Source organism: Oryzias melastigma, linkage group LG6, assembly GCF_002922805.2.
Source record: "Oryzias melastigma strain HK-1 linkage group LG6, ASM292280v2, whole genome shotgun sequence".
In the NCBI taxonomy this organism is placed as follows: Eukaryota; Metazoa; Chordata; class Actinopteri; order Beloniformes; family Adrianichthyidae; genus Oryzias; species Oryzias melastigma.
This window is the reverse complement of record NC_050517.1, coordinates 18,664,785-18,690,033: the sequence shown is the minus strand read 5'-3', so window position 1 is coordinate 18,690,033 and position 25,249 is coordinate 18,664,785. Positions and strand designations below refer to the sequence as shown.

At 39.6% G+C, this 25,249-nt stretch overlaps 1 protein-coding gene across 1 annotated transcript in view; it reads left to right on the top strand.

Moving 5' to 3' along the window:
- The window catches only part of roraa (RAR-related orphan receptor A, paralog a), a 218,105-nt gene that overhangs the window by 145,761 nt on the left and 47,095 nt on the right, over positions 1–25,249 (top strand). Inside the window, exon 2 of the mRNA XM_024282663.2 lies at positions 8,164–8,193. Coding sequence (XP_024138431.1) covers positions 8,164–8,193 — 30 coding nt within the window. The remainder of the gene's footprint in view (positions 1–8,163; positions 8,194–25,249) is intronic.

Here is a 25,249-nt window from a genome sequence, read left to right as displayed (position 1 = left end):
CTGAGGTTTTTATAGGCTAATTTAGAGTTTATCTTCTATTTTAGCAACAGGCTAACGTATTTGACTAATTTAGTAAGGAATTTAAGACTATTTCCGAGTTTAGCTGGTATTAAAGCAATGCCCTGGCTTTTTTTTGCTAATTTGGGATATACTGTGGTTTTTGGGCTAATTTGGAGTTTAGCTAATCTTTTAGCAACATGCAAATGTTTTCGTACAATGTGTTATCTACTGAGGTTTTTATAGACTAAATTAGAGTTTAGCTTCTGCTTCAGCACCAGGCTAATGTTTTTGACTGATTTAGTTTATTGGGGATTTTTTGGCTATTTTGAAGTTTAGGTAATATTCAGCAACGAGCTAGCTTTTTGGCTAATTTGGCATCTACTGAGGTTTTTGGGCTAATTTGGAGTTTAGCTCATAATTTAAGCAACACACTTACATTTTTTTTTTTTTTTGCAAAATTTGCATGTATTAGGGATTTTTTAAGCAATTTTACTACAAATCTTTCATAAATTTAGGTCAACTTCAGTGCTTTTTCATAGTTCTTTAATAAAATGTTTAGTCTTTTAGCAAATTTAACATTTATGCCAATAACGTTTGCCTTTTCAGCAAACCTCTTCAGCAATTAAAGTAAATTGCATCACCATTTTCAGCAAAAAGCTTCAGCATCTTCAGTGACTACTTTCAGCTAAAAGCATTCACACTACCATTATCGCAGGTAATGCAACTTTTCTAGTTGTCTGATCTTTTTGTATTTGAGCACTAAGGTCTTATAGAATGAAAAGAAATGGTCAAAGCAGTTTACACTCTGCTGTCAACATTTTAATGCCTAAACGAAGCTCTCTATTAAATAGCAAGTTTCTGTTGTTATACAATTTGAAATAAACGACCAGGGGGAAAAAAATCCAAAGCAGTCCCTCGAATGTGTGTGTTTTCCTTTATTTACAGCATAGGCTCTAAAGCTATCAGGTTCCATGTGGTGTTGAGACTGGATCAGCAGGAGATTACCACCAGGTTGGCAACCTATGGTGCAACGAGTGCACAAAGACCTGTGTTCCTAGTCTGTCTGACCAATTCCCAGGGCCTGCCTGCATCTATGAACTTTGTTGGGATCAGAGAATAATCAGTTCATGAAAACTTAGTAACAATTAGTGACAAAAACATTGTTATAATGGTAGCAGATGCTTAATTGATTTCTGCTGAATACTTATGTGATCTCTTTAGTGATTTTTTTTTCTGTTCATGTCCCATTATGCTGGATAAGGAAAACTGAGTCGTAAATGTTATTGCTACTGGGTAATAATGTCTCTGTCTCAGAATAGTCATTAAACCTCAGTTTGATGCCGTGCTAGAGTCTTGGACATTGTACAAGTAAGTCATTTTCAAGTGCTCAGCTAAGTGAACCTGAGCAGTGGTGTCTTCCCAATAACAATAGCACTTATCGCCGTTGTCCCAGTGGTACAATTAAAATTCCGTAAGAGTCTTCAGTCTGCCTCCCAGCCATGCCTGCTGTTTTTCAGCCCTCCTGGGCCACGTAAATTCCTCTGCTGCAATGTATAATTCACGAGCCACCAAACAGAGTTGACGACTCACCTGGAGACTTGCAGGCCCATCAATGCAGAACTGCATTGGGAAGGATGTTGCGCGGGAGCGGTGAGACATTTGTAGGGGGTCGAGGTACATTTGGCGTGGAGCCTCAAGACAGCCCGGGCTTTTATGATCTCAGGGTCACCCTGATAATGTCACTCTTCCACTGGGACTCTCCAGCCTCTTGCCTCTCGCCGTAAAGGCATGTATCCTTTTATTTTTTCCTGACCTTTCTTCTTTCGTCTTCTAAAAGACAGTTGTGGTGTCCTCTAAAACTAATTTGGATGTATATCTTCTATTTGCAGACAATTCCGTAGCGATGCATTGAAGTAACCTGTGGAGCCTCAGAGTGGTTGCTTTTAGTTAAAACCAATTAGAAATGACCAGAAATAACAGCGCCTGGAGACAGAGAAGTCATTTTTCTTTAAGCCTCCCCAGAGAGTTTGCGTCTCTGTGGATTAAGTGTTTTAGTACATTTGGGGGCAGCTGATTAGAATCATTGTGCTTTTTTAATCATTAGATTTTTGCATTTATATTTTATGGCTGAAAACAGCTAATAAGACTAAGTGTGTCACGGCAAAAGGGAGGGTGACTTAAATGACTTTGTGCATAAAACTTGGCCTTCGCAACATGGGACAGAAGTCTGTAGATTTCATGGATGATACTCTTACCGGTGCTTCTATTGTTTTCTAATCTGTTACTCATATTTCCTGTTTTATTTTGAAGGCTGTCACATTTAAAAAAATTGCTTCCTGTTCATGTTAACTCCAGTTGCCATGGTAATTAACCACAATTAGTCACTGCATTTTATTGTTTACCCTTTCTGCTAGTCACCGGGTGCATGAATTGTGTACAATTATTGTGTAATATTATTACTATTTTATTTCAATGTGTTGTTTTTACTTGACAAGTTGCTTCTTTAACAGTGAAAACCTTTTACATTCTCTTCAAAATCATCATAAATCATGTTTGCTGTTTATTTTCCAATGTATAGTTTCAAAAACAATATCACTTAGAGTCCCACTCCAACTATATTTTTTTTTCTATTGTAAAATTGTACCTAGTGGTCTTTTAGGCCATGTCCGAATTCCTTCCCTACTCAGTATATGTGCCCTATAAAGTGTTTTCACCATTTTGTTGAGCAATTAATTCCAAAATTGAGTACACTCGAAATGTCCCAGGAGTCTTTGCGAAAGACTGGCATGCATTGATGCTCACTACATTAGCAATTGTAGACCACAATGCATTACAGTAAGAAACATTTGGAAAAAAATAACATATTTAAATGTATTTATTCAATCAACCATCTACATTTTCACAACCAGTGAGCATTCTGTCCAAATTGCTTTTACTATCCAGAGCACTACATAGTCTTGCAATTTAAAGTTTTTAGTAGTTCGGGATAAGAGTTGGAATTTGGAAATAGGGTTAGTTTTGATTGTGCAGGTTTTAGCTAAAATAAAAATGTGTCCGTTTTTAAGACATACGTCTATTTTCTGCAGCTGACGGGTTGCGGACGTGACTGTTGGTGCAGAAGTTAGCACCACTAATTTCCCATCAGCCATAGTCCTTTGTTTACTCTCTCTCCTGCTAGCTAATAGCACCTCACAAGCCCAAGCTAACGTTAGCGTAGCAAAAACCCGATAAGCAATGTCAGAGCTATGTAGCCGCACAGTTTAGAGCCAAATGGCAGCACAGGGGGGGAAATGAAGACGTTAATGAATATATTTGTCTACAAGTGGCTGTTTCAAAATAAGGTAGAAAAATGCTATAAGAACATGCTAAAAACACACAAAACACAATTTTCGTTGCACTGGGTCTTTAAAATATGGTGTGTACGTGTTTTGGGTGGTTTTTATCAAGATTATTATTTTTACTATTAATTTTATTATGTATTTATTTTATTTAAATAACGCCTTTTGAGGTGTTCTGAAACAAGAAAGGTGGTTTATAAATAAAACTGAATTTGAATTGTTTTGATTGTGGCTAAATCCACCATTTTTAAGATACTCAACCCCAATATTGGAAAAAAAATTAAAAACTCACCAAATCAATCATGAACATGCAATAAATACACATTTTAATGAATGTTTAACTGTTTTGTATCTTTTTAGGCATCAGAAAGTAATTAACGTAAAAAAATTGGGTAGTGTTAGCATTCCTTAGGCTTACGTTGCTGACCCGTAACTAAAGTAGGCATGCAGCCAGCCCCTCGCAGGACCCACACTTGCTCTTCCTGCAATTGGGTTTTTTTGCGCCGGCTGTGTCCTTGTGTGTGGCAGGCGTGCAGCGGTGGCATGTGGAGCAAGCAGCAGGAAGTTAGCCTCCCTGTCTCCCCAGTCTGAGCAGTGAATGAGGATAAGTGAGGAGCGCCAGTCAATGAATCAAGCAGCAGGAAGGGAGCAGCCAGGGGGGAGTGTGACGTCCCCACGGGAGAGGCCTCGCATTAGGAACTTCCTCGTCTGTGTGTTTCTGGCACAGGTTAAATGGATCGCTCCCATTAGCGCTCTGAGAGGACAGCTCCATTATATGAAGGAGACTGTAACTTTGAATGTCACGGCGCAACAACCCCAGAGCACGCATCGTCTACCAGGGAGGCAGGGTGACAATAACCATCCATGATAATCATTCGCTGTCAGCCTGAAAGGAACCTGAAATTATGACGTACAGTCTACCGTGTGCCTCAGACTTCATTACAGCGCTGTCACTTTGAGTCGCCTGCGACGGCGCCGTGCTTCACAGCCCGCTGCAGCGCCCCGGCTGCCAAAACCTCAGACTCACTCTCCTCCAGCCTCAGTGGCATGTTTACAGGATGTGTGCCCCCTGCAGATAAATGTCGAGGAGGTTAACCCCAAGTTGCTTGTGTACTGTCTCTCTTCCTCCATGTCTCACGAGAACATTTGCTCAGTTGTTTACTGTTGCAAGGGGGGGAAAAAATGACTGATCAAAGGCCATGTAGTGACAACCGCCCCCTCCTTCCATTGTGGCTAAATTAAAATTCAGCTTACGCTTCAAGTTTGCTTTATTTTGACCAATAATTACACATAAATGTTTACAATCATCAAAGCAGTTTTGATAGCAGCCAAGGAGAAGTTCACCTCCAGACTGACCTCTGAACTTGCCCCCCAGCGGATGAGACAGAAGCTGGCAGACATCGCCAATGTCCGTGCCCGGAGCAGGCTCCTTCATTGTCTATGTGGCCTCGTCTCCTTCCTACCTCCAATCACAGTGTTCTAAATGACTCTTGGAGGATAAAGTGGGTCTACTTAATCCCTGTCCTGCGTCTTCTAACCTGCCAAGCAACAGGCTGGGTGGGAGTTTGCTACTGAAATACCCAGTAAAACCAAAAATGTCACTGCTACTTGCACAGTTGAAAGACTGTAGTTTTGTTTTCACCTGGTGAGTGGGGGGTGTGATGCATGCGTTGGTATAGTGTCTACCACAAACCTTTAGGAGGTGAGAAAATGCATTTCCCTTTCTTTTTGAAAATCCTGACAAAACAAAAAAATCTGCAGCACAAACAAGTCAAAGAGGACTCGTTGAACATCATGATGGAGCGTCTTTGAATGGGTTTATTACAGTCTGCACAAGCAACACATTTCTTTTTACTTAAGGAATTATAAATTAATCAGTAAACAGTGAGATTTTTTTTTAAGTCAGTTTATGTTGCTGAACTAAATGCTTAGGATGAGGAAGACAAAAGGGAAACTGTTGAGTGGTAATTATTAATCTAATGAAATGATTTTGCAACAATTACATAATTTGTGGTTAGGGCTGGGTGATAAAACAATAGCGATATATGTCGCGATAGAATTTTTCTCAATGGAGGATTGGGATAGACTTTTATTTTGAAGGGTCCAAAATTAAGACTCGCCATTTGCGAGCGTTCTCTCCTTTTAGGTGAATAAAAGGTAGAGAATTTGTTGCCACGTGGCGAGTAAATGTTTGCATCTAATTATTTATGCTTATTAGCTCACACTATATATATATATATGGACACACACCTTTTCTTAGTTATTTAAAAAAATAGAAGCATGATTTTCAGTGCATCTGTTATGTTGAAAGTATGATAGGAAATAGTTATTTAAATCTAAAGTGCTGATAATTACACATTTTGTTTTGAGTCGCAAAGCGTTCAAATTTGATAAATATAATTAGTTGGTTTACATTGTGATATATATCGTTATCGCCTCATATGAAAAAAATTGTATCGACGTATAAAAAAATTCCATATCACCCAGTGATATTTTTGATTAACTTTAAAAACCGACCTTAAATGCAAACTTTCTACTCAAACTCATACATTGTACCTCAAGTTGCTTCTAAATGAATTTCCACTAAAAATACCAGCTGACATTGTGCAGGTTACTACATTTTTAAGTTTTTTTTTTTAGGTATTTGCTGTGTTGTGACACCCCAGACTGGAAGCAGAGTGTTCAAAAGCTGCAGAAAAAGAGGGATTTTCCCTCAGCCTACACGACCACAAAAGTCGATTTGACCTTTGAATCAACAAAAGTCCCATGCACCGTGGTGCAGAGGTAAACCAGCTGACCCTCGATCGGAGGATCGCAAGACACGGAACCCCACATTGCTCCTTGTGGTTGAGATTGGCTCCAGCAGTGTACTGCAGCAGTGTGTGAATGAGACTTACTCTAAAGCCCTGTGGGCCTTAAATTTAAGTACAAAAGAGCAATTTATGTACATCTGGAGAGCTGAATGCATTCTGTACAGAAGACACAAATTGATCGACAAGGTAAATAGCCAATCAGGGCTCAGAACACGATGTGCTGTTAAAGAACAAAACAAAACATGCCGAGTTTCACTGAAAACAGTCGTCAAAACCACAAAAGACGAACTGTGAAAGGCACCACTATTTACTATTTGCCACCAACTTGAAGTTTGTTCGATTGTTCTTTAGCACTGTCATAGGCTGTTATTACTAAGTTACTTGTGTCAGGTTTTACAGTTTTCAACAAGATTTGGTACATTTTTGTAGTAAGTGTTGGAACACCACTTTGGCTACAATTTTTAGGATATAGTCAATAAAAATAAAGAATTAAAGTGTATTTATTTCTTACATAATGTCACAGTTGGACATGCGTTTTTGGCTGATAGCTGCTCATACTAGAATGCCAGCCCCTCAGGTGACTGTTTCTCCTCTTTCTGCTCAATGGAGTTGATATCATTTATGGGCTTTGTGTGTGTACGTCTACAGCGGACTGAAGGGCTTATTGTTTTCCCCCTTTTTGGTCTTTGACTCGTTTCCCCTCAAACGTGTCTGAAACATCGTTATCTCCGGCCAGACGCCTTCCACATAGAGAGTTACTGAATCGCATCAACTCGGGATCTCCCGAGTTTCAGATGCAAGCTGCAGAAAAATTAGCCATTGCTTCCGCATGACAAGTGGGATCTATTAGTGTGCTTCCGTCCTGCAAAGCATGAGCATCCAACCGCCCGCAGGGGACATCAGCTTACTAGTTTTTTTTTTTTTGTTTTCCACGCCCGGCTCCAGGGGTATTAGACCAATGCTGCAGACAGAGAGGCTCACAAGTCCCTTTTTGGAAGTCTGAAGTAAATTATAAAATCATTAGATATAATAGGTATATTAGGTATAATAAACATTATTCAACTTACTGTGCTAATAAATGTCTAACTAACACCCTATAAATACATTAATAATATTTGTTAATAAAGCTTGTTAAGAAATCTTATTATAAAGTGTTACCGAACTATCTTTTTTTTCTTCCTAAACAACATTTCTTGAAGAAAAACTATTTTGCTCAAAAGTCCCTGTGGTGTCATTTGTAAGTGCTGGTGTGTATATTTAAATTGAATGATTGAACTGATTTATTAAATTCTGAAAAAACAAAAAAAAAATGTTCTGTTTAGTCATTCTTTGCTGTGAAGGTGACAAAGACAAGAACAGCTAAACCTCAAAGGGTTAATAATGCAGACGTGGGGACTTGGAGTTGACACTCTGACTTACAGTTGCAAGAGAGAGTATGTGAGCCCTTTGGGACTACCTCCATTTCTGTATGAATTGGACACATAATGTGTTATTTTTTTAAATCTCAGTCTAAATCACAACTATTACCTTAGTCGACATTATATTTAGTGTTTTCCAGCACTTTTTCTAAAGTGTTACCCTTGTCATTTTTGTGGTGTATGTTTTATATCTTAAAATATTTGTCTCAATATTGTATGTCTTCAAATGTATTTTTGCCCCCCCCACCCTGCTTGATCTAACTGACAGTATCTGTTTAGATGCAGAATTGACTAACATTGAGGTCAACGCACCTCCATTCCTCGAAGGGCCCCAGGCTCAGTCATGTGTTCAGGCTCACCCACAGTGGCTACACAACACATTAGCATTCCAAATGCTGCCGCTTTTCCCTTTAAATTTCCTTTGGTTGCCTGCAGAGTGCAGAGTTTCAGCTGCCTTGTTGTATGGCCGTTTGTAAGGCACTAGCCAACACTACTTGAATGACTTTGTCTGTTTTTATTTGACATTCCTGCCAGCAGTGTTAAATATATTTTTTTAAAATATATGTTTTAATAGTTTTTCTTCTTTTTTTGCAGGTATCTCAGTAGCAAAGAAGACGCATACCTGTAAGTATGAACTATATTGTGCAGATTGTATATTTTTTGAGTCGATAAAAGCACAAAAAAAGCTTTTCTTCTAATCTTTTTCATCTTTGCTTACAAGTACACTTTTGCTGTAAAAGCTCAACGCCTTCCTTCAGATCTGAGCCAGTCACTCCCCCTACTTTGTGTGCCTTCGTACTGTAGAGAATATGCTGATAACCCTAGAGAGGAAATTAAAATGCTGTGCAGTCCTATGACTGCTTGAATATCATGCACATTTGAAGCAGCCAGTAAAGCACCTCTTTGTTTGCTGCAAGGCCTTGCAGCTGAGCAACACGGATGTGGTGTTTTATGGTGGTTTTTCAGCCTTCAAGGCTGTACTAACTACTAGAAGTTGTATTCTACAGTGCAGATCATATCACCAAAATTGAAAAATACAGAGAATGCATGTGGCACATGCCTGAAACCTAAATATTTTTTTTTGCAGCTCAGAAATACTCTACCTTTCAATTTCAGTTTGCACATTAGGAAGCGATGAGCAGCCAAACCTGTAGAAATCAATGATCTCCAGGAGCCTTGTACAGTATTCCGACACACATGCAGAGCAATCGAAAACGGCACGTAAAAAAGGTTTCTTTTTTTGTGTGTGTGCGAGTTGTAACCATGCGAGCGTGTGTGCTAAAACCCCTCTGTGTGAGTGAAAGAAAGTAGCCCTGAAGGCTATTCTTTTGCTCTGATCACTCTGATGAAACTTGTGGAGAGGGAAGGCCAGAGGGCTTTTCTGTAAGAGCGGTCAGAGTCTTTCACTTTGTGAGAGGCTGCATCTCCCCCTGTTAAACACCCGCGCCTCTCTGTTACATCAGACAGCGGGGCAAAAAGATATGATCTTCACTGCTGACAGCTCTACCTTCCTCAAACAGCCCCGTCAAAATATCAGTTTGATTGTGTGCAAAGCAATTTGCTTGTCTGGAAGGGCCTTGGTATTGTTTTTAGGTGTTCTGGGGCGTTTTGTGCGTCAGTCTGTGTTTGTCTGACGAGATCTCTAAGGTAGCTGGAAATGCTTAAACCCACAACCGCACTATCTCAATTAGTTAGACTCTAAGCACCTCTAGACCGAGGGGACAAATCAAAGAGCATGATTTAAGAGTCTCTGGTTGAAAGCCTTGAGCAGAAACCACACTATCGCATTTCATTAGAAATATTCAAATCAATTTGAGGAAATCAAAGTAAATCTCCTTAACAAGTACTTGATTGCTGTGCCTCACAGACAGGAAGCGACTGCTGTCAGAGCCGTGTGCACCAGAGGAGGTTCAAGGGGCCGGTTAATGGCCACAGAGCTTGTAGCGGGAAGAATTTTTTTTTTTTTTTTTTTTTAATCCAGCTCGGTGATTACACGGCTTGTGGAGTAATAATGAGGGAGATGTCTCTGTCCTGTTTGGTTATACGCAGAATGTAGATCCAGTCCTGTTCCTGGCGTGAAAACATTGGCTTCCCCGGTCCACCCTGCCACTCATAATGTGAGCATGTGTGCGCAAGAATGCGAGCGTGTGTGTTTAGCAAGTCTTCCCAGTCCAACCCAGACCTCGGGGATGGGCTGTGTCTGACAAACTCCCCACTCTGCCTGAGTGATCAAACTGCTGGAAGCTCCCCGCCATGCCAGTCCCCTCATCAATATAAATTACAGGGGCAGCTGTTCACTGGCAGCCTCCTCTCCTTTCCTCTCCTCCATCTACCCAAATTCACTAATCATTGAGCCATCAGAAGGTGAAGCACTCCAGATGAAAACGGATACTTATGTCATTGCGCCAATGGCTGTGATGTCCACTCCTTATCCAGTCCTCACATAGATTTATTGTCGCCCTCAGAGCTGTTTTCTTCTTTTTATCTGTCTGCCGTTCTCTCTTCATTTCCTTGAGAAGGGGGCCGCCCCCACGCCGGCTCTGCCTTTTCTACCACAAGGCTGTAATTTTCAGCAAGAAGTCAACTGTGGTTTTCCTGTACATTTCCTTGGCAGTTTAACCTATAACACGTTAAAAAGACATCTGTCACACGTCTGCCAGATAAATGATAAATAACTGTACATTTTTCAGATTATTTTCCTTGAATTTGATACTGTAGTGGTTAACGCCAGCTTCCTGTCATTGTCTGCTTTCTCTAAGGGTTTAGAGCTGAGTTTAAACATTTTATCTGGCTTGCATTTATACACTATTTTCTACATTATAAAGTGAACCGGAATATAAGGCAACGATTGGTCTTTCAAACTTATGTTATAAGGCGCACTCAACTATAAGGCGCATTAAGCCAAAGTAAAGTAAGTAAGTAATTGTTTATTTCCATAGCAGCTTTCTCCAATAAAAATCACAAAGTCCTTCACAATAGTAAAAACACACAAAATACAACCTCCTCTGAATACACACATCACAGAGTAAACAAAGTAAAAAACAATAGAAGGTTAAATTAGAACAACTAAAAGCTCTTCTGAATTAAAAATTGACTTTTAAATTACTCAATGGAGTCGATCTGTCATGGTGGCAAAGGAAGGACGTTCCAAAGACGAGGAGCGACTGCTTGAAAGTCAACGTCACCTCTGGTTTTATAGCAGACTTTTGGTATTTGTAAAAGTTTTTGGTTTGAAAACCTCAGGCAGCAAGTCAAAGAGTAGGAGGTTATAAGGTCAGTGATGTACGTGGTAGTTTGAACATACAAGGCTCTTTCTTAAAACTAGAAGTACAAATCAAATTGAACGAGGACTTAATGTAGAAAGGACAGTAAAGAAGTTATAACTGCTTGTTTATTGGCTCCTGTTAAAAGCTTTGCCACAGAGTTTTGAAGGAGTTGAAGATAAATCAGTCAGTCAGACTTTATCAATTGCTTTTACAGTAACTCTAAAACTTGTTTGTGGCATGCTACATGTTAGCTGTGTTAGCACATCGACAATACCGTAAACTCCCAAACTTGTTTGCAAAAATTCAAAAACAATCGGATACCGTTAAAAAAATATTACTATGGCTATGCTAACTCAGAACGTTTTTAGTATCACGTAAAAAACCCAAAAAAAACATAGTCTAACACAGCTGCACATTTGCCACGTTAGCATATCCACAACAACTCCCAGCCTTGTTTGCAACATCTAAAAAAAAGAGTGAAACTGCTCAAACAAACGTTACTGTGACTATGCTAACTTTAAACTCATAACTCATAAAAAACAGTCTAACATTGCTACAAATTAGTCATGTTAGTGTATTTATAATTCCTGTTATCCCAACTTGTTTGCAACATCACAAGAAAAACAGACTATCGCTAAAACGAATGTTACTCTGACTATGCTAACTCAGAACCTTGTTGGTAACATGTAGAAGAAAAAAACACAGCCCAACATGCTACACGTTAGCCACATTGGCATATCCACAGAACCTGTGACTCCCAACCTAGTTTGGAACATGTAAAAAAAAACGACTGATACAGCTAAAACAAATGTGACTACGCTAACTCACAATCTTGTAAGTAATGCATAAAAAAATACAAACACCGCGTTAGCATATTCTCAATTCCTATTATCCTAACCTTGTTTACTATGAGTAAAAAAAAAAAGACTGATACCGCTAAAACATACGTTACTGTAACTACACTACCAACTTAGTAACACGTACAAAAAAATAGTTACCGCTACATGTTAGCCGCTTTAGCTTATCTAACACCCAACCTTATATGCAGATCATAAAAAACACAAAAAGTTTTGACTGAAATCCTTTTGATACAAGTAATCACATTCAGAAATAATCCAAGGCAATTTAGATTTAAAAAAAATAAGGCTTTTACTGTAAGTGTGCCCGATAGTGCGGAAAATATTGTATTTGTTTAGAAGGTGCTAAAAACTCATTAACAGATTTACTCTTTAAGTTGATTTTTTTTTCTTTTTAGCTTTTTTGTTAGTGTCTAATGTAACAATTCATTTACTTTCTGCCTTAATTTGGTTTAAAATCTAAATGATATGAACAAAAATTGTGTGGAATTGGACAAAATGATCCACCTTGAATCGAATCATAACCCTGTAAATCCAAATGGAGTTCAGAAATTTGCCAGCGATACTCATCCCTAGTGGTGGTTGCTTTCTGTGAGATTAGTTTCTGTTTTGACCTGTTGAGAGAGTTTAGCGAGGAGCGAAGGCTCAGATGCAGCAGCTGATTACAGTGAGATTAGACGTCTCACCTCTAATCTACCATCAGCAGTCTGGGGCTGTGTCTCACAGTTGGTATCACAAAGAAGTAGCCAGAACACACATTAATACTCACGCACACACACAGGTCATGTAGTCATGATGCTCTACAGAGCAGATCTCCTGATTAAGTTGAACTAATCCTCTTGCACTCTTGCAGCTGGAGGTGCATCATAAACCAACTGTGTGCTGGTGGTTTAGATCACGATGCTCATCAACAAAAACATTTACGTAAATCGTTATTCAAAGTTTCCTTCAAATGTACTAAATAAAACGAGGAAACAATTTTTAGAAACACACCTTTTTTTCAAAGCCTCTTGGAGAAGAGGTGAAACATCTTCTATAATAAAATACCAGTTGACAGTCTCTTTACTAACTAGTTTGAAGGACTTGGAGATTTAAGAATTTACAAGCATTGAAATAACAGTCAAGATGAAATTGCAATTATTCATACTCATCTAATTGATTTAAATTCTATTGATTTTTTCCCCATGTTATTATTTTCAGGTAAATAATGTAAACATTATTTTCCTTAATAATGTAAATTAAATATGGTGCATTTGTTTGGCTTTGAATAGTAGAACAGCCAGAAACTACAAATACTGGCCATACCAGGTACGGGTTTGTGAGCGTGTTTAGCCCATGGTATACTATTCACACTGAACAAGCAGGGAGGGGCTTCTTCTTCTTTTTCTACTGATTACCAGCGCATGTCCACCACCTACTGTTAGAAGAGGCTTGCTACGAAATGTCGAAGCAGTGCAAATGTCACGGTTTTGGCGTGAAACAGAAATACCCATAGACATGTATCAAGGGACAGCTTGACCCCTCCCCCCTCGCGTTCCAAATAGGAAGTACTTGCTGGTTCCAAGAACACAAAATCCCATAGAGTTCTATTGACAAAAATAGACAGTAATTATTCAGTCATTATTCTTACTAGAATAACTATCTTGCTCTGATACATTTTTCTTAGCATCTTTTTGTTAATCCTATTTTCTTCATGTTATTCTATGATAAACCAATCAGAGCCCTCTATGAAAGCATGTGGTGCTTTCTGGCATCCATTTCGAGCATTTGATTGACAGATTTTCCGAGCCGCTTTCAGTGGAAGGGGTGAGGACTTTGAACAAACTTAACTACGATTAATGACAGTAGTTGCCCTAGAAACATGACTCGGACTGACTCGGACCAACCACTGTCATCTGGCTCCAACATGGTGACGTCCATATCACAAAAAAATAACAATTGAATTGGCTTAATTGTGCTGGAGGCTGTTATATTTCATTTTTATTTTAATGTGTCTATTTATTGGTTCTACTTATTTGTTTCTCTCTATTGAATTGTTTTTGTATTAAACGTGTCCCATCAACTATGATACCTCCTATTGTACTCCCTCTGTTAAAGTAGTTAAAAAGATTTTTTTTATATACTTTTTTTTGACTTTGTAATTGAGCTTCAGAATTACAAAAAAATGCTGAGCACAGAACCACTTGCTTTGCAACAATTTTCCTTGTATTTGTTTGTCTGAAGTGGATTTATACTTGTTAATATATTTCCTGGTAAGGCACAAAACTTGTTTTAAATTGGGATTTATTTGGGACCAAAAGACAAACCGGCTGTTAAAATTGGTCCTAAAAGACACATAAAGAAAGCTTTTCAAGAAGATTTCCTTTTCATTAATGAAGAAGTGCACATTTTAAAACTACATTCAGACTCCAAAACAACCGAACAGTATGGACTTTAAGCCTGCTGGAATACGTTGAGCTTTGCTATATTTTTCTGTCAGTTTTCACTTAATCAAACATGAGATTTATGGCCCCTAATAGTGCTGTACATTGCCAATTTAGGAGAATAATATGTCCCAGTTGCTGTCTAATTTTGCTTGGCAACAGGCGCACTCCTGTGGAACCGCCCGGAGCAGTGTGAGTTGTCTCTGCATAGATCAGTGTTCCATGCTCAGTGGTTGTTTGAAGGTATTTCATCACTTTGTTGCCTTGATTCAGCTCTGTGGGGATTTGTTAGTTGCACTCATGTGGGAAGTGCATCCAGAACATTGTTAAGCTCGGGCTGATAATGAAGATCAGCCAGCCAGAGTCCCCTGAGCTGCTCAGAGTGAGATAGTCTAGTGAGGCGTCGGCATAGCAGGACACACACACACACACAGTTGTATGCATGGACACAAAGGAATCATCAGCACAAATCATACAACGGAGCCTTTTTGTGTATTAGAGTAAAACACACATTACAGTGCCACACATGCTGCACAGCAGATTGTTATCAGATGTGTTGTAATATTGTGTTTTTGCTTTGTAAAATTGCTTTTATGTTGTTTAAATGTCTTTTTTTTTTGTCATTTTAATCCTGATGTGCTTTTGTTGGGCTTGAAAATGACAGCGACCCCACAACACCTAACCTCGCTTTTCTGCAGAAAGTTATTTGATTCTCAGCATGGCACTAAAACTGGTTGTTTCCTCTTCTCCGGGAGCAAAGCCGAACGCCTAAATTGACTTTTTTTTTTTTCGTTCTTGGCACTGTAGGTTATGTTTTATCCTACTCTATTTGTTTGTCGCACAAAAGGAGTATTTTCATTTTGGACATTTTGGTTTATTCTATCTATAATAAAGTTTTTTTTTTTTTTTTAAATAGGTCAGTGTAATCACAGCTGTGAGAAATGGACAGTCACCGAATAAGAGAAATCAATAAAGCTATCTATTTGTCATAAACCAGGCCAGCGTGATTTTTCTCCATTTTTTCCTCTCTCCTGCCATGTCTTCTCCTCTCCGACTCAATATGGCGAGTCTTCATTTTTCAGTAAAATCATTATGACTGCCATCTTCTAAAATTGCAAATGGCCTTTCTACATGCACTTTCTCCGGATAAGTTTCTGCGGCCAAAGACTCTTCTTTTTTATCACGCCTCTGTGGCCGAGGGTGTTATATGAGGGTGAGTTTAGCGAGGGGGAACTGTGAGGGTGCCGCGCAGGTTTTTGTGGTCGCAGGCTGCTCTGCTTTTGTTGGCTCTTAATCTGGTTCTTCTCCTGGCGCCCTGGCTATTTCAGAGAATTTGAGCTGGAGCGAGGAGAGACCTCGTCAGCTTTTTTTTTTTTTTTTCCTCAGCCGTCCCCTCTCTTTGTGTCTCATGCAAAACTGAAGGGCCCTGCCTGCGAGCGTTGTCAGAGCGAAAAACAAGAATAAGTGACATATGACAAGGACACAATGCTTGAATGGGCCAGCTGAAGTAAGTGGCCCCCATCTGCTGCAGGCGATTTCCTCTTACGCCGGCTGCCTGACGCCTCAGGTGAAAGGGACCCGGGGAACGAGGGCTGTTCTGAGGCGCGGCGGCGGCGGCTTCTGCCAGACGCAAGCATTTGGCATAGCTGGGAGGTCACGTCCGGCCGCCTGAACGCCCCGCCACACAGTCAGCCAGCTTTCACGCACAGGCGCAGGTTATCCGTCTCCCATCACGTCTCCGAGGCTTCGTGACTTGCTCCCACTCAGGTGTACGACCCAAGTGTGGACATTTAATGAAGGGTGACAGCGGCAGAGGTCACCGCGCCTCCCCAGAAATCAGGAAACATCACCAAATTTCTTTTTTTTTGTTTTTGTTTTGTTTTACATATTTAACATATTTTAAGCCAACCAAAAATAATTGTTCCATTATGACATATTTATTTTGATGCGTAAATACCATTTATTTCCAAATCAGTATGAATCACAGCAGAACATCAAAGAATAAAAGAGCACAAACTGCATAATTAAGTGAAATAAATTAGTTGAAGATGAAATACTTTTGGCAAAAAAAAAATGTTAATCTGTTCAGAAAAAACAAAACAAAGTTGCACATACTGTACAAAGAAGAAAGCACATTTTCTCACAAAAGCTTTGGGTGATATTATACATTGACATTTGTGCTGATGGCATTGTACCCATTTTGTTGAATCTGCTTTATTAGAGGAAAGCTGTTTTCTTCCGCGTTGCTATTAATTTGTGTTTCTGTGGGCGTGCGGCGCCAGAACAGAGAGTTGCAGTTAGCCTATTGTGAAGTTAGCCGTCATCATTAAGATTCTGCAGATAACAGGCATGCGGATTTCTACTGCTCAGCATTATAGGATCCCAGACATCAAAGGAAAGTTTTCCTTCTACTGTGTCTGCGGCAGCGTTGAGGGGAGGGAAAAGAAACGAGAAGGGAAAAGGCAGAAAAAAAAAAAAAACAGGTAGGGGAGACAGTTGGCAAAATAAAGCAGACGGAGAAAGAAAGGAGAAAGAAACGTGTGTACTGTAAATGCGGGAGTCAGGTGACACACACTCTTTAATGCATTTGATGCCTTACAGGGTCAAAGCAAACACAAAGATTATGCTTTATTTAATCCAGAAACCTTACATTTACACACTTACAGCATAAAAATAAACATATTTAGAGGATTAGTCATCAACTGCTTTAATAATTAAACCTGCATAGTTGCACTGTGATGTATTTAGCAAGACAATAATGTTTTGAACAGTTTATGTATTATTAATTCAGCCAAAACATAATTTACCACGATAGCAACAGACGTATTACTTAACACATGTACTAAATGTGACCTATTGACCCCACAAACCCACTGTTCTATATACACATGTATGTCGATTTGTGTAATTCAAACCTAAATAAAGTAGAATTTGGAACACATATTGTCCTACTACACAAAATAGGACCAAAATTCTGCTTTTTCATTTATGATTTCATTAATTAAAGCATTTAAAGGGACGTCGAAGTTAAAAATACGTTTTTTTTCTGGTTACAATTTGTTGTGCACCAGTTACTATCTGGTGAGCACCAGATACTTGAAAAAAAAGTAATTTTCTGGTCACTAACTGGTGCGCACTAAATACTAATCAGAATTTTTTTTTTTTAAAACATTTTTTTTTCTGGTGCACACCAGAAAATACTAAAAAAAAAAAATCATTGTCTGGTTCCTAACTGGTGTGCACCAGATACTATTGAAGTAAATAAATATATATATTTTTTTACTTCCTGTTTATTTTCTACTTTGATATCCCTTTAGGGCCTCCGTACATTTTAGCCTCTTGATGCCTGAATTAATTTCCAGCTATGAAAGAAAAAAAAAATAACAAGTGAATTAAGGTAAAGATAGGTAATGTTTGTGCATTAATAGGCAGCAAGGGGTTAAATTGTGTTTATTTAATGGAGCCCGTTTGACCTATGCCTCTTAGCTTATAACAATATATTTATTTTTTTAAGTGTAAATAAAAAAAGCATAAACATTTTGAATATTCTATTTAAATAACTTGTAATATAAGTCCAGATTTAATACTTTTTGAGGGTTTAAAAAGCAACACATGTTCTTTAAAATAAATGTATTTGTGTTCTCTGACTATAATTAAATACTTATAAACAGTATAGTAGTTTTGTTTCACTTTCTCAGTGTCGTCATTTTTATAAAACCTCTTTTAAGAGTGCACAATATAATCAGGGATTTTAATAATATCACCAAATCACACTTTTTTGAATAAGCAAAAAAGAAAAAAAAAAGTGCATTTTTGGCCTACACGTGTTAAAATTTATGCGTGCGTTTTAACACTCAGAATTTAGTGTTTAAATTTGTTTTTTGTATGGTTGTAATTAAGTATATATGTGTTCTCAAGTTCGAAATAAAATAAGCGAACACATAAGTACCTGTAAATATTTTTCTGCCACTCCGATATCCACTCCTATTACCCCAGAGCTACAATGAAGTTTGCCTTAATTCCGATTACCTTCTCTTTCAGCATGGTGCCATTATGCTTGTGCCGTTACATCAGAGCGAGCTGTTCTACACTCGGAGTATTGAATTTACAAGAGCGAGAAATATGCTGTTCACCAGTATTGTGCTGGATTACAGAATCAAGGTCGACTCACAAGACACAGAGCGGCATTATCCCTTAATCCTGTGTTTTGGTTTCAAATAGCCTTTTTACACCTAATCTTCACAAGTAAAATGACAAACATGAATACTGATGTAGGTATTTAAACGTGCATTACCTGCGTAGTTAAGGTCAAAGGCTTATATGGCCTGAAAGTGGATCTATGTTTGTGAGATTTATTTTTTGCTGCTGTATTTCTGAGGAGTTCAGGAATTCCTCAGGTGATCACTTTTGTGAACTTTTCTTTCACCAAACGACCGTCTTGGTTTTCCACACTGAAAGTAGCGGTTTCCCCCTTTTACTTCCCACCAAGTTGAGTCCAGGCTGCTGCGCTGGGGCACTTGGAGGACAAGCTCCACTGAGTCAACAGATAATGTGAGGTAACAGCTTACATTACTAAGGCAGCATCTCCCTCTTGACCAAGCCGGTCTTAGCATGTCTGTCAGGCTCAGCTGCAGCAGAGCTGGAGGAAACTTAAAGGTGCTGTGAAAGACTAAAAGTGGGCCAGCCGCTTCTGCCTCCCGTTGACCTACCTTGTTCAGAGGGTCCAGGTACAGACGGATGACAGGACTCCTCCTCAGTGGACCACATTACTAATGTGTGAGGGTGCAAGAGGAATACATCCTGTGATGAATCGCTCTCTTGCGCCAATGGCATCCTCATAAGTCAAGAGTAAAAGTGTTGAGAGCACGCTTAGTGGAGAGATCCTACATCCCATCCACCTCCGAGAAACTCCATCCATGGAGGAGAGGAACAGAGAAGGCCAACTGGTGCACATCACGCATTGCCTGAGGATCTCCCTCAATCTTGGAAGACATCAGTCCCTTAATGGGTCACTTTTTTTCTTCTTCAAAAAGTTACTTTCATGCCTGAATAGACCTAATGAATGGTTGTGTTGAACAGGATTGCCCCAGTGGACCATCTACCTCACCTGAAGTGTTAATTTATGCTTAAAGATTTCTTATTTTACACAGAAGTTACAGCAAAACTCTCTGCACCCTTTCACATTGGGATCAATGGAACAAAAATAAAACATAATTTTTTAAATTACTTGTTTGTAGTGAACCCGCACCCTTCTCTGTTGACTTGTTTTCTTCTCGCCGTAAGCCAGAAGGTTAAACTATTTTAGTTTACACGCAAACCTCCCCCTCGGAGATGATGTTAGGCCTATACCATTGATGTTGGGGGAGTGTGTAAATTTGAAGCTGGGTAATACATCACCCACACCAGGGGGTCTCCCTGGTATGCTCCTCAATAATGAAGTTCATTCGTTAACTTCTCCCTCAAAGGCCAAGTTCCCCCGCTGCCCTTTTCAACAGCCTCTGCAACTCTTACCAGTCACACCACTAACAAAGAAATAAATAAACAACAAAAAAATACAAAGAAAAGACGCATCATGGTGCTTTTTTCCCCTGACAGGCTCATTGGGTACCTTCGTGGAGCATGAAGAATAAGCAGGTCCATTACCAATCCCTCATGCCTGGTTATAGCCATAATTATCACGGGGAAAATGACTTGCTCTGTTTGGTTTGTCATAGAGGAGCTGCACCTTCCTAATCACCTCCTCCTTCCCTCCTGCCGTCCTCATGCCATGGAGATGGAGCTGGGTTTGGAGGAGTCGTGCCAGTTCATTAGAATTCACAGGGTTCCACCTCCCTGCCTAGCCAAGCTAAGCCTCTCACACAGGCTGCCATGCCTGCGATAATCTCCTCTCCTCGTTCCCTTTCGCTCCTTCTCTTTCTATCCGCCTATCCCTCTCCTTTCTGTCCCCAAGGGTAGCCGCTCACAAAGGAGCCGCATTGTTAAATTTGATTTCTATTGATCTTTTGAAAAAAAATATTTCCGCAAGATATACTATAAAGCAATCTGGCGGTGCCAATGAGAGCTGTTTACCACAGTCTTTTACATCTGATAAACCACATCAATAAACTGATGAATTGCAGTCACTTCAGTGACAAGCAGCTTCTTGAGCCTCTGGATGAGTGTTTTTACCAAGAAAGTTTCAGCCCCTGCGAACGGTTTCCACTGCAAAAAAAGATAGAAAGAAATTGGGCTCACTGGAAAACATGCATGAATATTGATTTTGAATAAGAAATGCAACATAGATTTCAACATTCAGGGTGTTTAGGAAAAGAACTAGTGGTGCACCGATTAATCAATTTATATTCCTACGATCCAACCAGACTGATCTGTCTGAGGCAATACCATCCAGTCCAATGTGTGGAAACAAGGAATTGTCATGTGACCATACAGTGTGGTAGAATGATGGTCCAATTATATTATTTTAGTGTGGAAAAACAACAGTGGACTGAACTTTATGAAACTAAAATGTGAATGGATTCTGAGTCACACTAGTTGGATTTTTAGCTAAAGATGTCCTTGACCGATTTTAGGTCAGGGAATCATAATGTTCAAAAGGAATCAATATCGACTATGAATCGTATCGTTCAAAACGATTCAATATCGACTACAAAACAGAACTTGCACACCTCATGACTTTTATCCAAGTGACTGTCCTCTTTATAAAAGCCAAAATGCTTCCAAACGGTCGCTCTAAGCGAACTCGGAGCCGTTTGTGTGACGAGATCTGGAAGGTCAGCCATGTTTGTGTGCTCTTCAGAAAAGTCAGAGTGAAAAACGCTTCATGTTTCGTTCTGCTTGTTACTCTTACTTGAAATCATATTAATTTTTTGATTAATTAAAATTAATTAACCGATTCAGAATCCTCTGGATCGCAATGCATCTAATAATCGACCACGAAACACACACACACTATTCATTGATCAGCCTTTGACTGATCAGGTTTTGGTGGGATATTCCACCATTATTGGAACAGTTAGTGAAGATCATAGCCACACTTCTACCCACAAAAAAAGTAGAAAACTTTTGTTTTGTGTAAAAAAGAGAAATATATTTTACTTAGATATAGCAGGCTACCTCATGCAAGGTTTTGTCTGGTCGCCACAGTGGGACTTTATGTTTTTACTTACCCCTCATAAAAACTTGATGATTCATTGAATTGGATTGCAGCGGTCTGACTTTTTACATTAGCTAATAAACATCTCAATGTATCTCTATAAATATCTGTGGCTCTAAAACAAAAGGCTATAGCCTTGTCAGGAATTGACTATAAGATCTGTGTTGTTGATTCTGATTACATGACAGTTGACAAGTGCACACCTCACCTGTGTAGGAATAAACTGCTTTCATATCTCTTCCTTTTGACCCTACTTTTCTATAAATATCGTGTTTGTGTGCTCGTGTTGACAGGGAGAGTGAGAGCAGTGCTGATCTGGCCCTGGGGCTCCTGTGCACATAAAGGATGAAGGGCATTGTATATCGCCATTAATCTCTAGTCATGAGGTCTCACTATAACTATACAAATTGCAAAAGGCGTTATGTTTACTTACTGCTGTTACCTATCAGTGTGAGATGCATCGCGGTGCTCCATGGAAAATCCATTAGTCATAATGAGTTAACGGCTTTTCCTATAGCGGCTCGTGCTGGTGCAGCAGCGCTGCTGTGCAGGAACTTTCACTGCTCTTATTTAAACCAATCTTTAAACAGCAATCCTCTGGATACAGTCCAGAAATGTCCTTTATTTCCACAGAAATAGATATTTCCTGTGTTGTCTCTGTGATTTATGAAGTCTCCCCACAAGTGGGAGCCCCCAGGAAATTGCCTGAAATGGCTCCAAATTGGTTTATGATTGTGTGGTGCGGCCCGGTGCTGTTATGGTTCGGATATTATGCCCTCCATTCCTTCGCATCTATATTAAACTGATATGTCTTGTTTTCGCGGAGTGCCTGTTGAAGCTTGTTAGGTTTAATGCTGCTTTTAGCTTAGCTGAAACACCCAAGTGGCTTCAGACGCATCTCAGTTGAGGATCTCGGAAGCGCGACTGGGACTCGGAATGAATACGTCGGGAAAAGTACTTTTCTTGTGGGATCACGGGAGCACGGAGCGGGGAGGCGTGCAGGCGACGGGTCAGCTGCCGCCGTCTGGAGTCGTGAGGGTTAATGTGGATCAGCTGCAGTGTGAGTCTGTGCATGGAATGGCTACTGACAGACTGCTAATGAGGCCATTATCAGGTCTCATCCTCTCCTCCAGGGGCACCGGTGGATGTTCGGTACCACATCTCAATTGAATTTCATTCCACAGGGCTTGTTTACAGTAAAATGCATTTGTCTGAATTCATTCATGTGCACTGTGAGCCGCATGACTCAGCAAATCCGCATGCAGAAATTTCCTGTGCTGTGCCCGTTTCAGCTCAGTTTGACCACCTCTGTTGTGTGCTTCAGCGTCATTCTAAAAGATTTACAGATTATACTCTGAGGTAAAAGATAGGGATTGACCGATATGATTTTTTCAAGGCCAATATGATGTAGGTATTTTTTTTAAAAATGGGGGGCCGATACCGATATTTATGCCGATATTCATTTGGTGTTAAAGTTAATATACTGGCATCAAATGTAACAATGATACAAACTAAAACATTAACCTTTTATTTACCAAAAACAGGGAAAAAAAGCAAGGAAATAGTACCTAAAGGTCCTATTTTACCGCATTTGGGAAGCCTGTGGGTAATATTATTATTTTAAATCAAATCAATCAAGACAATTTCTGGACATGTAATAGATATTTTTTTTTCCATTTTCAATAAGCCAGTTTTAAACAGTCAATCAAACAACTATTTATTTGTTTTATTGATGTCCAAATGCCCCTGAACTCACCACTGAAGACAGAAGCGTAGCTGCTTTGATGTGCTGGCTGCTTGTAAAATCAAGGGTCTGCAACCCTTGGGATGCGGTACCGGATCTGGGACCGGATGCGTGCTGGTCCTAGGAACATGTCCAGTACCAGTACCCTAACCTTAACCCGGTACTGGTTCGCGTCTGGTACCAGTTTGGGTCCGGTGTCGGGTTAGGGCTAGTGTACCGATACCGAGTTTGGGTATCAGTGCACTACACCTCGCAGTACTGGACCAGTTCTGGTTTGGTTGGGGACATGTGGTTTAATGAGAGCAGTCAGTACGTTGAAAAAAGACAACTTGGGGACACCCAAATCCTCAAAAGTGACGCGGAGGGGTCCTCAACCAAACGTCAATATGTGACAACCTGGGAGTGAGAATGTGTTGGTTTGCTGCTTTAATGCCTACAGACAAGCACCGCTGATCACCGGTGCCACCATCTATGAGCCAGCAAATATGCAGCAGCGGCATATTGACGTTCTGTCACAGGTGCAGCTGTCCTGGAAGAATGTGAACTAACACTAATAAAGAAGGACTACCTGAAAAACATCCAAATAACACATTTGGACACCATCTACATATTTGGAAGAATTTGCCATCAATAATGGTCCAAAAATACTTGTCTCTCACTATTTGTGTTTATTCCTGCTTTAATTTGTAGACATATTTGCCATTTAAATGCCTGAATTCTGCTTCTCCTGCTGTTGTTGAATTGCAAAATGGGTCTGTGCTGTAACAAGCCAGCCTAAAGGTGCGACTTTGTTTGCTTTTTTGGTCTTTTCGGTTTTAAAGCCACACCATCGCTCGGAAGAAAGACTGATACAGCAAGCACTTTCTGAGAGACAACCACACGTGGTGACAGTTAGGCGTGTTTTTGCGTGGGCCCCGGTCCTGACTCATCTGGAGAACTTTGAAGATCTTGTGAGGAATCGCTGACATCAAAGTCTCTTCTTGCAGCATTGTTTTGAATAGTTTACACGCAGGCGCCCATTGAACATCCTTTTCTTATCCCCTTGCTTCAGCGTGCAACAAGAGGCTACTGTTGTTACAAATGTATGGATCATGGAGGTCTCAATGAAAATGCTATTAGAGGATCGATGCAGCTCATTTCTATGTGGTAAGACGATCCTCAACAACATGCAACAAATAAACTTAAAAGTAGAATGACTATTAGGATTGATTTGATTTTAGACTCGAAAAGGTGATTCTTTATTTTTGTTGTATTTGTGATCATTTTCAGCATTTTGTTCACCTGTTTTTTTCTGACATTTAAATATTTGAAAAAAGAAAATAATCGAAAATGTCTATTTTTCATAAATGCATAACTCAATTTCTTAAGACAATTGCCTTTTTCCATTGTTTTTTTAATTATACTGCGTTTTATTACATCATTTTTTTTTATATTTTCTATATTATTTCAATATTTTAGACATTTCATGCATTATTTGAATGTTTTAACACCTTTTCTTCATATCTTGTGAGGTCGATCAATTTTTAGAAAGCTGTTTTTAAATTACTAAAGTAAAATCTGACATTATACGTATTTTTTTGGTAGAAAAATCACATTTTAAAGTTAAAAATGTATCTAATAAGATGACTTCTTCTCAATCAGGCAACATAAAAAAAATCTGACTTACCATCCAAAACTCAGATTTGCACATTCGCAGTGTAAAACATACATTTTTCTAATTTTACATTTTGGTGTCTGAAATCAAGGCTTGTGTGATGTTTGTCTTGAAACAAGATGATATGAGCACCAGCTTACTCGTGGAAATGCCAAATGGTTATTGGCCAAGGCTGGATTGCACTAAAACCAGAATATTGTATCAGAGAGAGGCAGCTGGTTAGGAGTCAGAACAGATTATCATATGAGAGAGGATGAATGAGGAGGAGAGGGGGGGCAGCAGAGACTGGAATGGAAAGCAGGGGGCGAGAGTGAGGAGCACAGGAGGAGGAGGAGGATGGCAAGAAACTCATCGTCTGGTCGCTATGGGGCGGAGGGGATCATCCAAAGCGTTCCGTCACTATCTCCTCTCCTTCACCTGTCGGGAAGATAGGGTTTGCGTGCAAGAAAGAGCGAGAAAGGGGGGGGTTGTATATCCTTAGAGAGGTCACAGGAAGACGCTGAGGTCTCACTCGTCTTCTCTCTGTGAAGGGCCCACTGCTGCTTGCAGACATCTGGCCCCACACTGATCACTCATCTCCACA